This window comes from Ceratotherium simum, chromosome 22 (assembly GCF_057802395.1).
Source record: "Ceratotherium simum simum isolate JZ-2026a chromosome 22, ASM5780239v1, whole genome shotgun sequence".
Taxonomy (NCBI): Eukaryota; Metazoa; Chordata; class Mammalia; order Perissodactyla; family Rhinocerotidae; genus Ceratotherium; species Ceratotherium simum.
In genome coordinates this window covers 14,048,911-14,062,437 of record NC_141921.1, presented here as the reverse complement: position 1 = coordinate 14,062,437, position 13,527 = coordinate 14,048,911, and the positions used below count along the sequence as shown (strand labels likewise).

The 13,527-nt window shown below is 40.0% G+C and overlaps 1 protein-coding gene across 3 annotated transcripts in view; it reads right to left on the bottom strand.

Moving 5' to 3' along the window:
• EIF2B3 (eukaryotic translation initiation factor 2B subunit gamma) overlaps nucleotides 1-13,527 on the bottom strand; it is a 144,899-nt gene that overhangs the window by 99,029 nt on the left and 32,343 nt on the right. For all 3 annotated transcript variants that reach the window (XM_004442010.3, XM_087446061.1, XM_087446060.1), the window contains exon 4: nucleotides 947-1,106. In XM_004442010.3, coding sequence (XP_004442067.1) covers nucleotides 947-1,106 — 160 coding nt within the window. The remainder of the gene's footprint in view (nucleotides 1-946; nucleotides 1,107-13,527) is intronic.

Below are 13,527 nucleotides of genomic sequence, written 5' to 3'. Positions count from 1 at the left end.
CAATAATAAAATTAATGACAGAGGGATACTTCACCAAAGAGACTGAAGCTCTAAAAAAAAAAAAAACCAAACAAAAATTCTAGAGATGAAGAAGACAATCAATGAGATAAAAAATAACGTAGAAAGCACAAAAAATAAAGCAGAACTTATGGAAGAGAGAATTAGTGACCTATAAGATAAAAATATAGAAATGATTCAGGTGGAGGAGGAGAGAGAACTAAGATTTTTCAAAAGGTAGCCTAATCAGGGAATTGGCAACTCAGGTTTGAAATACTCTGGGGAGAAGCAATCAGGAACTATGCCTTACCAAAAATTGGCAACAGGTCAATAACCCAAATTCTGTAACCTTGGCTGGACCAGAGTATTATTCCTTTTCTTTTTGGTCTGATAAGATTACTGTAACTCTCTGAAGATTAAAAAAATTAAATAACCTACTACTGGAATCCCAGGAAAATATCAAGATAAATAAGTTGTAATCCTAAGAAGACAAAGCGTGGTCACAACTATTTTGTTTATTGGCTATTTAGGGTGACTGGAGTATTCAAAAGAATCAACCATACTAAATTTGTAATAATAATTTTAATTGCTTAAAGGTATCTGATTAAATCTGTAACCAAGGTTTAAATACTTTCAAAAAGTTGATTTTAAATTAGACTTTTTGTTTCTTAGATATATTGCATTCAATTATTTGAGCCTTAAACACAATGCAAACAGGTCAGAGTGCTCCTCTCTGCATACAAAAAGCCTCTTGGATATTACAGAATCTAATCAATAGTTATAAGCCCCTTCAAGTCAGGACTGTGTCTTATTTGACCTTACGTCATTAACCCCTAGCACAGTGCCTGCAGTGCAGTCGGTTCTCAATAAATGTTTCTTAAGTGAAAGCATGAATGGTAATAAAAATTATCAAAAACCCAACAAATAAATCGAACTCCAGTCTTCTTACCTGTTTTTTTTTTCCCTTTTTGACCAGGAACTGGTTCTAAGCTATCTTGGCCTTTTCTCATTAACATGGCGAGTGACGCATCATGAGCTCTGAACAGGTCCACAACCTCATGTAAGGCAACATCTGTTATCAGATCACAGCTCAGGACCAGTACATCTGTCTGTCACATGGAGAAAGAGAAAGTCAATTATCACAAAAGACAACGGATCATACAAATCATCACAGGATAAACTTACAGTGGCTTAGAAGCATACACCAACCGGACACTTGTTTTCAAACCTTTTTTATAGCAGCAGAATAAGTAAAATAAACAGGGTTATTCTAATTGAACTGTGCTGGGGAGAGCCTGAAATATCTACCTGCCTTTTTTTTCCCTATAATTTTATTTATTTATTTATTTTTCCCCCAAAGCCCCAGTAGACAGCTGTATGTCATAGCTGCACATCCTTCCAGTTGCTGTATGTGGGACGCGGCCTCAGCATGGCCAGAGAAGCGGTGCGTCGGTGCGCGCCCGGGATCCGAACCCGGGCCGCCAGCAGCGGAGCGCACGCACTCAACTGCTAAGGCACGGGGCTGGCCCCTCTACCTGCCTTTTGTGCATGCCTGACTGCTACCATCCTGGAGGAACCTCTGGAATCCTGGGCTCTAAGGAACAGAGCCTGAAAACCAACACATTGTCTATTCCCACAACTATGGAATTAATGATCTTAAATTTATATATCCCTTTACAGTTTAAAAAGCATTTTTGCATAGTTTGATGATTCAATATGGTTATGAAATACTATAAAGCAGTCACTTTGCTACAGTACTAGGAAATAACAGGATGAAGATAATATAATGACCCCTCTTTGGGAAATCAGTCTTGCTAGTAAACAACTACAATACAACCTCACGTATGTATAAAAGCACTCATTTAATCCTTGTAATAATACCATGGGGATGGGATTGTTACTATTATTATTATTAGTCCCCATTTTTAGGGATAAAAAATATGAGACCTACCTATCACAACGCCTGGCACATAGTAGACAGTAACTGTTTGATGAATGAATGAATAAATCAATGAAGTAAAAATAGATTTTCTCATAGTGGTGGGTTTTCTAATGGCAATTTTAGTAATTCAGATTAATTACAATATGTAATTGATATTACATACAATATTGTATGTGATAATTGTATGTAATTAATTGATATTAATTACAATATGTAAATGATAACATTTATTGAATGCATACTATTGGTCAGGAATTGTGATAACACTTCGCATGCATTATCTCAATCTTCAGAACCCTATGCAGTAAGCACTATTATTATTTATACTTTACAGACAAAAAAAAAACCAGGTTTGTAGTAGTTATGTAACTATCTAAGATCTAACAACTAGTAATGACTTCATATAAAGAATTTGCACTACTGAACAGCCCTTAAAGAAATGCAGCTTTGCAAGTCTGAAGATCTATTTAATGGAGGTTCTAGTCTGCAGTACTGGGTACCAAACAGAACCGAATTTAGATCTTAGGCAGATACTCTAAATTTTGGTCTGTCTAGTACCCAATCTATGGCTACTAGATATCAGGTGGAGTACCGTATTTAAAGAGTAACCTTGATAAATTAAAAAATTATCAATAAGAAGATGATCAAGGTGGTGAAAGAGCCAGAAACGGTGACAGCTGAAAGAACAGAAGTTTAGCACAGAAAAGAAAAGACTGTGTGTGGAGGACACCACGGGCAGGACAAGGAGTAGGGAGTGGGGTTAAAAAAGAAAGAGATAATAGCACTCTTCAAATACTTGACAGTATTTGAGGAAGAACTAAATTTTACCTGAATAGCCCAAGAGCAAAACTAAGAATGAATAGGTAAAACATGAACAGAAGTACTTTTGGTTTCCATATTAACTTATATCTGTCAATCAGAGCTAGTCAAAAGGAATAATTTTGTAAGGAAATGAGTTTCCCAACACTAGAAGTGCTCAAGCAGAAAACAGATTATCACTTGCAATGATTTATTTATCTAACATTTACTGAGCACTTACTCTATGCTCAGTCAGGCCCTATTTTGGAACTTGGAGGAAAGCTGGACTAGAAAGTATCAAATGTGAGTGGCTAAGAAAGGCGACCTAATCTATTTTAAACAAATTTCTATCTATACATTCTGCCATTATGTTTTACCATAAATGCAGAAAATAGAAGTCCAAAAACAATTAACTGGAAAATTCCTTACATTGCAATTTAAATCGACTACACCAATGTTTCTCAGTAGCACACCTACTGTTTCCCGAGTGCTTCAGGGAAAGCCTGGTTCCTACTGCCCTCCTGAATCAATCAAGGCAGCTCCTCTTTAATTAATTTTATTTTCTAGGATTCTGTTTCAGACTTCTTTTCAGACTTTAAAAACTCTGAAAAACATTGAACTAAATTATTCCAGGTTTGGGCTGGCCCCGTGGCTTAGCGGTTAAGTGTGCGGGCTCTGCTGCTGGCAGCCCGGGTTCGGATCCCGGGCGTGCCCCGACGCACCGCTTCTCCGGCCATGCTGAGGCCGCATCCCACGTACAGCAACTAGAAGGATGTGCAGCTATGACATACAACTATCTACTGGGGCTTTGGGGGAAAAAATAAATAAATAAATAAAATTATAAATAAATAAATAAATAAATAAATTATTCCAGGTTTAAGAATAAAGTGAGGGGCCAGCCCGGTGGTGTAGTGGTTAAGTTTGTGTACTCTGCTTCAGTGGCCTGGGGTTCACAGGTTCGGATCCCGGGCGCGGACCTATGCACAGCTTATCAAGCCATGCTGTGGCAGGTGACTCACATATAAAAAAAAAAAGTAGAGGAAGATGGGAACGGATATTAGCCCAGGACCACTCTTCCTCAGCAAAAAGAGGAGGATTGGCAACACATGTTAGCTGAGGGCTGATCTTCCTCATACACTCACACTCACACACACACACACACACACACACACACACACACACAAAAGAATAAAATGAATATCTATGTGGAATTAAGTGGTTCCAACTTTTCTAAGATTTTAATTTAAAATCAAGATTCCTGCTTTGGGTGAGAAAACGGATGATTTCAACTCACATTCTAGGAAAGCAGAGTCATGGCTGCTCAGAAAGTAGGCTCAACCATCAGATTGCCTTGTCTTACTGCCTGAAATTTCTTATTCTGAATATAGAATTTGTACCAGAACCATCGTTTCTTTTTCTACATATAACTCATTATCTATAGCCTAAACAATTCCTTTTGAAGGCCTCTTAAGGTTCAGAAGTTCAAATTTGGATTGTTTTCCTACTCTTCTGCTTAAGGATCTCTTAATTCTTTCTGAATCTTAACTCTGAGCTAAAAAAAAAAAACTCTATAAACATTTCTTTTTAGGAAAAAAAATTCCTAAGACTGCAACTCACCATCCAGGAACAACCAAACATTAACAAATCAGCCTATATACATGCAAGCTAAGGAAGAAATAGCCTGCAGAATCCTACTTCTTACAACAATGCTTAGAAAGGCAGAGAGCATGGGCCATTACTAAAGATATGTCACTATAGTAGTACAGAAGTTGTCCTATTTCATTATAATGAAAATGACAGTTTGCTGAGGGAAAAAAAAACTCCTTTCTATTTTTCTAAGTTTCTCTAATAAGATGACTGATTTTTGCAAGCTGACTATTCTACAACAAACTGAATTACTAAGTGTACTCCAAAGTGAAGAAAATGACCCCAGTGCAGATGCCTCTGAAGTGGTGACAATGGTGTCTTGGAAAATAAATGCTGTTATCATTCAATACCTGCAAAAAATAAATCTGTCAGTAGACTGAATGCCAAACAAGTCCTGCATAATTATGAACAGTCTGCAGCCTCATTTTTCTTTTCGCTTTTAGATGAGTTTTTGCTAAGCTGAATGCAAAATCCCCAAAGAGCACAAGGAACAGACTCCTCCCCGCAATGTCTGGTTGCCATCTGTTCTCAGTGTGAAAAGAAAGGCATCAGTTGGAAAGGCCAGGGCCTGGGATCCAGATGGAGGTGCAATTCTGTCAGGCACTCTTCTGCCTGTGTTCCCAGAGAATGCGCCACATAAGACTCACTGAGCCCAAACACATTCCTGTCCTCTTTACAACTCCACCACTTCCAAAGGAAAGTCTTTGCTGTCTCATCAATGTACTTTGTTTCCAAAGCTGGAAATGCTGGAAGAAACAAAAGTCTAAAAGGAAAATTAAATCATCCTTTCATCTTCATAACACTATTTTTCTTTATATTGTTTTTTTTTTTTTAATTTTATTTATTTATTTATTTTTCCTCCAAAGCCGCAGCAGATAGTTGTATGTCACAGCTGCACATCCTTCTAGTTGCTGTATGTGGGACACGGCTTCAGCATGGCCGGGGAAGTGGTGCATCGGTGCGCGCCCGGGATCCAAACCCGGGCCGCCAGCAGCAGAGCGCACACACTTAACCGCTAAGCCACGGGGCCAGCCCTCTTTATGTTTTTATAAAAGGTGTAACAGAAAGAAAATAAATGACTATTGTTTTGATTTTTATTCTAAAAATGCAAAGCCCACTCTAGAAATGCAAATGTTCTTCTACTAACTGGAGCTCAGAGAGAGAAAGTGGAAAAACTGTTAAGAGCCAGAAGCATTTCTGATCACATGTGACCACACACCATGAATAAACACAGACTGTTTGGACTGTGAAGCAACTGTATATCTGAAATGCAATTAACTTGATGAAAGTTCGTGGGGCACACCAACCCTGACCCGCCTTGTGTTTTGGGGGACCAGTTCTTTTCTAACACCAACAACATGCCTCTTTTTCTGCAGAGATCAACTGGCATCTCCACAGACCTCCCTACTCACTACTGTAACGGTCCTCAGTATGCCTTATCCCAAGCCTGCTCCTCTAGAGGGGCTGGGGCAATGTCAAGGTTAAAAAGCACAACTCTTTTTCTGTTTTTTGTGAGGAAGATTAGGCCTGAGCTAACATCTGATGCCAATCCTCCTCTTTTTTGCCGAGGAAGATTGGCCCTGGGCTACCATCCATGCCCATCTTCCTCTACTTTATATGAGACGCCGCCACAGCATGGCTTGACAAGCAGTGCGTCGGTCCACACCTGGGATCTGAACCCGCAAACCCCAGGGGCCGCCGAAGCAGAGCACGTGAACTTAACCGATATGCCACTGGGCCGACCCCAAAAAAGCACAACTCTCAAGGACAGCAAATATGTGCATTTTTGACAAAGCGGAAACATACAAGGTCTTCAAGGGAAGGCAGAAGACTGCACTTTAGTGTTTGGTGAGAAATCAAGACACCAGGAATTCAAAACCCAAACTGCTGCCAGGCAAACAAATTAAGCTTAGAAAACCCAATTACCACGCCATGGCAAAGCCCAGAAATCTCTCATTACAAGAACATTTTTAATCAAGCCAAAACCACTGAGTAAAACTAGAAGAAAAAAACAAAAGTCAAATCAGAAAACCGGATGTATGTTTGTGTGGTGGTAATGGTGGGGTGGGAGGTGGGGAGAGCTACTGGGAACAGCCTCGTTTCTTTTCCTGGCAGCTGTTCCATGACACATTGTTATAAATAACACGATCTGGCAAACAATTCCCTATGGCATGGAGAAAGAAAAACATACTCCCCTGGAAAAAAACTGTCAGGGCAAGGTAACTACCATGCTTTTACCCACCCCCAGCACTTCTACAAACAATGGCTATGATCCAAATCACCACCCTGCACTACACCCCTGCCCATATGGAACTAATGAATTCAGTTACTTGGTGTGACTAGGAATGGTCACAATTTACATTTTCCGATGTAGTCCAATCCCAATCCAACCCCCAAGAGTAGTCTGGTGCTTTAATAAACGCCATTGGCTAACTGCAATGGAGACCTCACCATCCTCAATTTCAGTTGAACATGCGTGGAAAAGATTCCCAGTCTGCAGACTCCAAAGAGCACAGCAAACGGACAACTGCCATTGTTTTTACTGAGGTTGGAGCATTTATTTATATCACATATATTCTTCTGTAGGTAAGAAATATTTCATTCTGTCCTATTTTTCTTCTCTCTTTGTATCAAAATTTCTCAAAAGTTAATTGTCTCACTGTCTCCACTTTATCAATCCTCTCCCCTTCTCTCTAATCAGCCTTTTGTCCCTACCACTGCAGCAAGGGTTTAAGTCACGAATAAACCTATCGATAAATTCTTGTTCTCTTCCTACTCAACTTCTCAGTAGTCTTTGGCACAAATGATCACTCCCTCCTTTTTTTTTTTTTTTGTGAGGAAGATCGGCCCTGAGCTAACATCTGCCAATCCTCCTCTTTTTGCTGAGGAAGACCGGCCCTGGGCTAACATCCATGCCCGTCTTCCTCCATTTTATATGGGACGCCGCCACAGCATGGCTTGACAAGCGGTGCGTCGGTGCGCGCCCAGGATCCGAACCCTTGAACCCCGGGCTGCCGCAGCGGAGCACGCGCACTTAACCACTTGCACCACCAGGCCGGCCCCTCAATCCCTCCTTCTTGATTCACTTTCCTCACTCAGCTTCCATGACACCTTAATTTCCTGATTTTTCTTTCTATTTCAGTGGCCATACCTTCCTAATCACCTTTGTTTGCTCCTCCACTGCATCTTAATCTCTAAATACTGGGCTCACTCTTAGGCCTTCTTCTCTTCCTTTGCTACACACACTCCCTAGATGATTTCACGTGGCTTTAAATACCATTTAATTTGTTGATGATCCCCAGATTTGTATCTCCAGCCCTGACCTCTCCTTTGAGATTCAGAATTATAAATCCAACTGCCTACTTGATATCTCAACTTGGAAATCTAATACCCAATGTTGCAAATTTAATGTCTGAAAATTATCTTGACTCCCAACTTGCTCTGCCTCCAGTCTCCAACACTGCAGTAAATGGTATCACCATTCCTCCAGTTGTTCAAGTAAAAAATCCAGAAGCTATTGTTTGATTGCTCTCTTTTCCTCATTCTATATATCCAATCCATAAGAAGTCTTGTCAGCTCTACCTTCAAAATACGTCTTGAATTCAATTACTTCTATCACTGTTGTTCTAGTCTTAGCATTAGCTTTCACCTGGACTATTGCAACTGTCTCTTAACTAATCTGCCTGATTCAGTCCTGTTCTACTATAGTTTTATTTTCCATTTAGCAGCTGAAGTGATCTTTTTGTGTGTGTGTGAGGAAGATCAGCCCTGAGCTAACATCCGATGCCAAGCCTCCTCTTTTTTTTTTTTTCCTGAGCAAGATTGGCCCTGGGTTAACGTCCGTGCCCATCTTCCTCTACTTTATATGGGACGCCACCACAGCATGGCTCGACAAGCGGTGCATCAGTGCGTGCCCGGGATCCAAACCCGCGGACTCCAGGCTGCCGCAGTGGAGTGCACACACTTAACCGCTTGCGCCACCAGGCCAGCCCTGAAGTGATCTTTTTTGAAAAGCATAAATCAGAAGATGTTACTCAGTACCCACCAAAGGTTTCCCAACATAGAATAAAATCTAAATTCCAAATTCTTACTCTGATCTATAAGATTCTTTATGATCTGGTCCTCAGGCCTTATATACTACCATTCTACTGTTTAATTACTGTGCTCCAGTCATCATGATCTTCTTGCTGCTTCTCAAACATGCTAAACTCATTCCAACCTCAGGGCCTTTGCAATTGCTATTCTCTCTGCAAGGAAAGATCTTCTTATGTCTCACTATCTTGCACCATCAGGGTTTCTTCTCAAATGCTATCTCCTATCTAAAAGAGCTCTCCTTCTTCCACCACTCTTTATGCCCTTATCTTGCTTTATTTATCTTCTTAGCACTTCTTATCACCTGAAAATATTTCTTTATTGTTTCCTTGTTTTATTATCTCTCTCTCTCCTTATAGAGTAGCTGTATGAGGGCAGGGATCTTGTTTATCTGGTTTACCACTATATTTCTAGCATCTAGACTAGTGCCTGGTGTATAGCAGGTGTTTAGTACATATTTGTGAATAAATTTAAAAAACATGAATATTTTATAGATGAATTAAATGCACGCTTGGAAAGGACTTATAACCTTATCCAAGGTCACACAGCTAGCAAGTGATGGAACAAGAATTAGAATCCAGGTCTACCTGTCTTTATGAAAGCCTGTGTTCTTTTCACTATGCTACCCTACCACTTCAGTAAAACAAAATAAGATAAAATAAAATAAAATTATCCTCCCTCGGGGATAACCTGCTTGGGGTAGTGTGCCAGCCATGTCAGTAAACTTAGGGCTTGGTGGGAACTTACAGACGCAAATAAAGTGAACACCAAGCAGCCAATGCCATGATCCTTCTGGTCTACAATTGCTGAAACTCATCCTTAGGCTCACAAAAACATCTGTGTCTATAGTAAAGGAGTAAGGAGGTTGTTCCAAATGTTTACAAAGAACTGGCCTCCATCTGTCATTCATTCATTTAACAAATACATATTGAGCATCCTCTCTGTGACAGGCCCCAATACAGTTCTTGTCCCATAGTGTAGTGGAGGGAGATGATGATATAACAGATAATTTTAATCCTCTCTACAAGTACAGAAAAATGGCATCTAATCCAGTCTTAGAAAGCCAGGGAAGGCTTGTTGGAGCAGATGATGCCTAAATTAAAAGTTGAAAGAAGGAGTAGCTACAGGCTACTTCAAATGAACTCCCTGGTCATGATGACAGAATGCTTACTGACTTCCCACAAATTGTATGGGTCTATTCCACTAATCAAGTTGTAGTGTTACCTCATGATTCAGTGAAGAATAGGTGGCCCTACCAAGAGTTTCCAAAAATCTAAGCCACACAGGCTGTTTGTCTCTCAAAGATAAAGAGAGTTTGTGATGGCAGCCAGGGCTTTCTATCATAATTCCGAGCTATCACATTCCCCCCCCACCCGACAGTCCTTCATTCCATGACTATAGAAGAAGGAAAGTGACTCAAAGGAATCAGGCTCACACAGAGCTTGCAAGTTTTCTGGCTACCAGATGCAGTACAGGGCTGCAGAAATCCCATCCCACAGACCAGAGTTCCAACAAAGAGCAGTCTGTGAGAGGGTAAGATAGAAACGCTTCAAGCTTGTGGATACATATACTATGTTAGTACAGTCAAGAAAAAAGCTCCACTGAGATTTCCTGGGAGCAAAAAAAAGGTCCAACAATTCCCTCGTCCAACTTGTTAACTTGTTTCTGCCATAACTCCTAGGCTTTGTACTATGCCACCAGCATCATCAGGGATATACTGAGGCCCTCCTAGGCAACAACAGCCCACCAAAGCAGTCCTAAGAAGGAAAATTGCCACTTAAAAAAGGCTTCAAGCAAGTTGGGGCCAAGTTCTCAGTTCTTCCCTAGACCAAACTGTGCTCATTCTTTTCAAGCAGATAGAAATCTACCAAAAACAAATCCTTGGGCAAAATAAAAGGTTCCAGGAAAGAATGACAGAGATTTGTAATTTGATAAAGACATCAAACACTCAACTGAAAATAACTTGCACTTAGCTTTTTGAACACCTAAAAATAGCACATATACTCAATCTTTCTAGTAAATTGTCTCTAGGATGGGGATTTCATCAGCACAGTTTGTTCTTTGTTGTAGCATGTTAGCTGTTTCATAAGACATATAACAATAGTCCTTTTTCTACATCAAAGGACTTAAATAACTAAACCTCTAACTAGTGTGTTGGTATCATTATCCCTATTTTCTTGGTTGTGAAACTGAGGCAGAGGGTAAATGAGGCTTGCTTGAGGCCAGAGAAAGATTCCTGTCTGGATTAAAAAGAAAATTATCAGCTCTGCATTCTCTAAATTAACAGAAGCCATGATACCTGCAATATAAAATAAGTGCTTTAAGTATAGGCTATAAAACTCTATTATAGATTTAGTCTACTGAGGCCTTTTAAATATACTTTACTAATCTGTTCTCAAACACTTATCTAAGGAATAATCTCATTGTTTCTAAAGCAAAAAAATGGCACTAATAGCCGATTATCTCAGACAATCAGAGGAACATCTAACGTGGGTCAGGCTCAATGTTGAAGGAGTCAGCCAGCTTTGCTTTATGTGCTGATCACAGACTGCATCATTACTTCTTGCCCAAGAAGAGCTCTTGTTGCTTCAGAAGAGCCAGGCTTCCTGCTCATATGGCTCTAGACAAGATAAAAAGTCTTCCTAGAACACTGGATCTCCCTCCACTTAAGAGAAAGATATCGATAAGCAACAGTGGCACACTTGCAAGACAAGGAAACTACACAGTTCCTTGAGTCTTGTTAGGAAATTTGCTAATTTTTAAATAGGGTTTACACAAAAATAATTACAAGTTCTCTATGTACTAAGAACCACTGAATTGTATACTTTAAAAGAGTTCTTGGGCCAGCCCTGGTACTAGTGGTTAAGTTCGGCGCACTCCACTTTGGCAGCCTGGGTTCGGTTCCTGGGTGCAGACCTACACCACTTGTCTGTCAATGACCACACTGTGGGCAGTGGCTCACATACAAAAAGCGGAAGACTGGCAACAGATGTTAGCTTAGGGTGAATCCTCCTCAGCAAAAAAAAAAAAAAGAGTTCTATATATAAATAAAACTATCTAATGTACACAAAAATTCCAAATACATGAACCCTCCAGACTCAAAAAGAGAAGGAAAATGTAATTTTGAAAACACCAGACCTAGCCTGTTCTAAAGCCAAGGAGTATAGTAGATTGTAAGGACTAGTGATGCTTGCCTTTTGGAGGCGACGTGACAGAATGAAAAAAGCATGGGCATTTGAGATGCACAAATGCACCTCAAAACCCAGGGCTGGATTCTAGCTCTGGCTCAGTACCTAACCAGGTATGGGATTTGGGGAAGGTTAGTTAAGCTCTCTGGGTATCAGGTTTCTCAATTGCAAAATAGAATAATGCCATCTACCTTTCAAGGCAGCTGTGGGGATTAGAAATCCACGAGGCCAGACACACACAGTAAATATGAAAGATCTCCCTTGCAATCTTCAGAGCAAATGTTCCAGGTAACTCTAAGGAAAATAAAATTTACATCCTCATATTCAGCTAATAAAATTAACTCCCTAATTTAGGGTAGTCTCTAAGAACAGAAACTAAGGTTCTGAAGCAAATTAATTTCTCAAATGTACTCATTTATAAAGCTTTAGCAAATTTAAGTATCCTAAGAAGTGTTCAACTGGTTATATATAGAGATCTTATGTGAATAATCAGCTGTTATTGCCAAGCGGATCTTTAATGCTTCTCAATTGCATTTTTCATCTGCCTTTCTGTTCTCCCCAAAATTGTTCAACTTCCAAAAAAAGATCAAATTAAACCTTAAATGTATATAATTCAGGCTGCCACCTAGAAAGAAAAAAGAGTAGCAATTAAGTCATTTAATTGGTATGTTTCCTTTTTTAGTATATCTCAAAGAAATATAGATCTGGCTAAAAGTTTTAAAGGTATATGCTTACATTAAGTGAGGCCTTCAAATCACACAATTTGGAGCTAAAAATACCCCCTCATATCTCAGCTTTGCAGTAATTCTTCAACTGTTAAAGTACAGGATTTACCAACATTTTCATGCTTTTTCTGGAGCTAGTCTATCTTCTTCACACTAGGAATATCTATCCCTCCTCATCGCCCCACCATCACAAATTCCTATTCTTCCTACAAGATTCAATTAGAAAGTGACATTCAGGGGCCGGCCCCGTGGCTTAGCGGTTAAGTGCACGTGCTCCACTGTTGGCGGCCCAGGTTCGGATCCCGGGTGTGCACCGACGCACTGCTCCTCTGGCCATGCTGAGGTTGCGTCCCACATACAGCAACTAGAAGGATGTGCAACTATGACATACAACTATCTACTGGGGTTTTGGGGGAAAAAAATTAAAAAATAAATAAAAAATTATTAAAAGAAAAGAATCTTAGGGCCAGCCCCGTGGCTTAGCGGTTAAGTGCGAGCGCTCTGCTACTGGCAGCCCGGGTTCGGATCCCAGGCGCACACCGTCACACTGCTTCTCCAGCCATGTTGAGGCCATGTCCCACATACAGCAACTAGAAGGATGTGCAATTATGACATACAACTATTTACTGGGGCTTTGGGGGGAAAAAAAAAGACATTGATGTACTAATGGAAACAAAATAATAACATCGACTAAGATTTGTTGCATTTCACATGTACTATTTAATTTAATCCTCATAGCAATGGATAAGGGATAAAAAGTGTATTAGGTTAAAAAAAAAAAAGAATCTTATAAAAAAAAAAAAAAAGCAAGTGACATTCAGGAAGCGTTCCTTCGTCCATAAGCAGAGCCAAGCAGGGTTTCTTGATACTCCTCTAGAGGGCACGTAGCATTCTTCTAACTCTTCTTTACCACCTCCCTAACCCACTCCACTACTGCACTCTCAAATAAAAATTCAATTTCCACTGAGACAGGTGCCATCTGGCTATACCTAGCGGACATTATCCTATTAATCCCTTGAGTACTCAATGCATTTACTGAGACTATGGCACCTAATGCATAGTCTTTCTTTCCATCTGAACTTTAGGCAAGTTATTCAAGCTCTCTGAGCCCTACTTTTCTCATCTGTAAGACATGGAT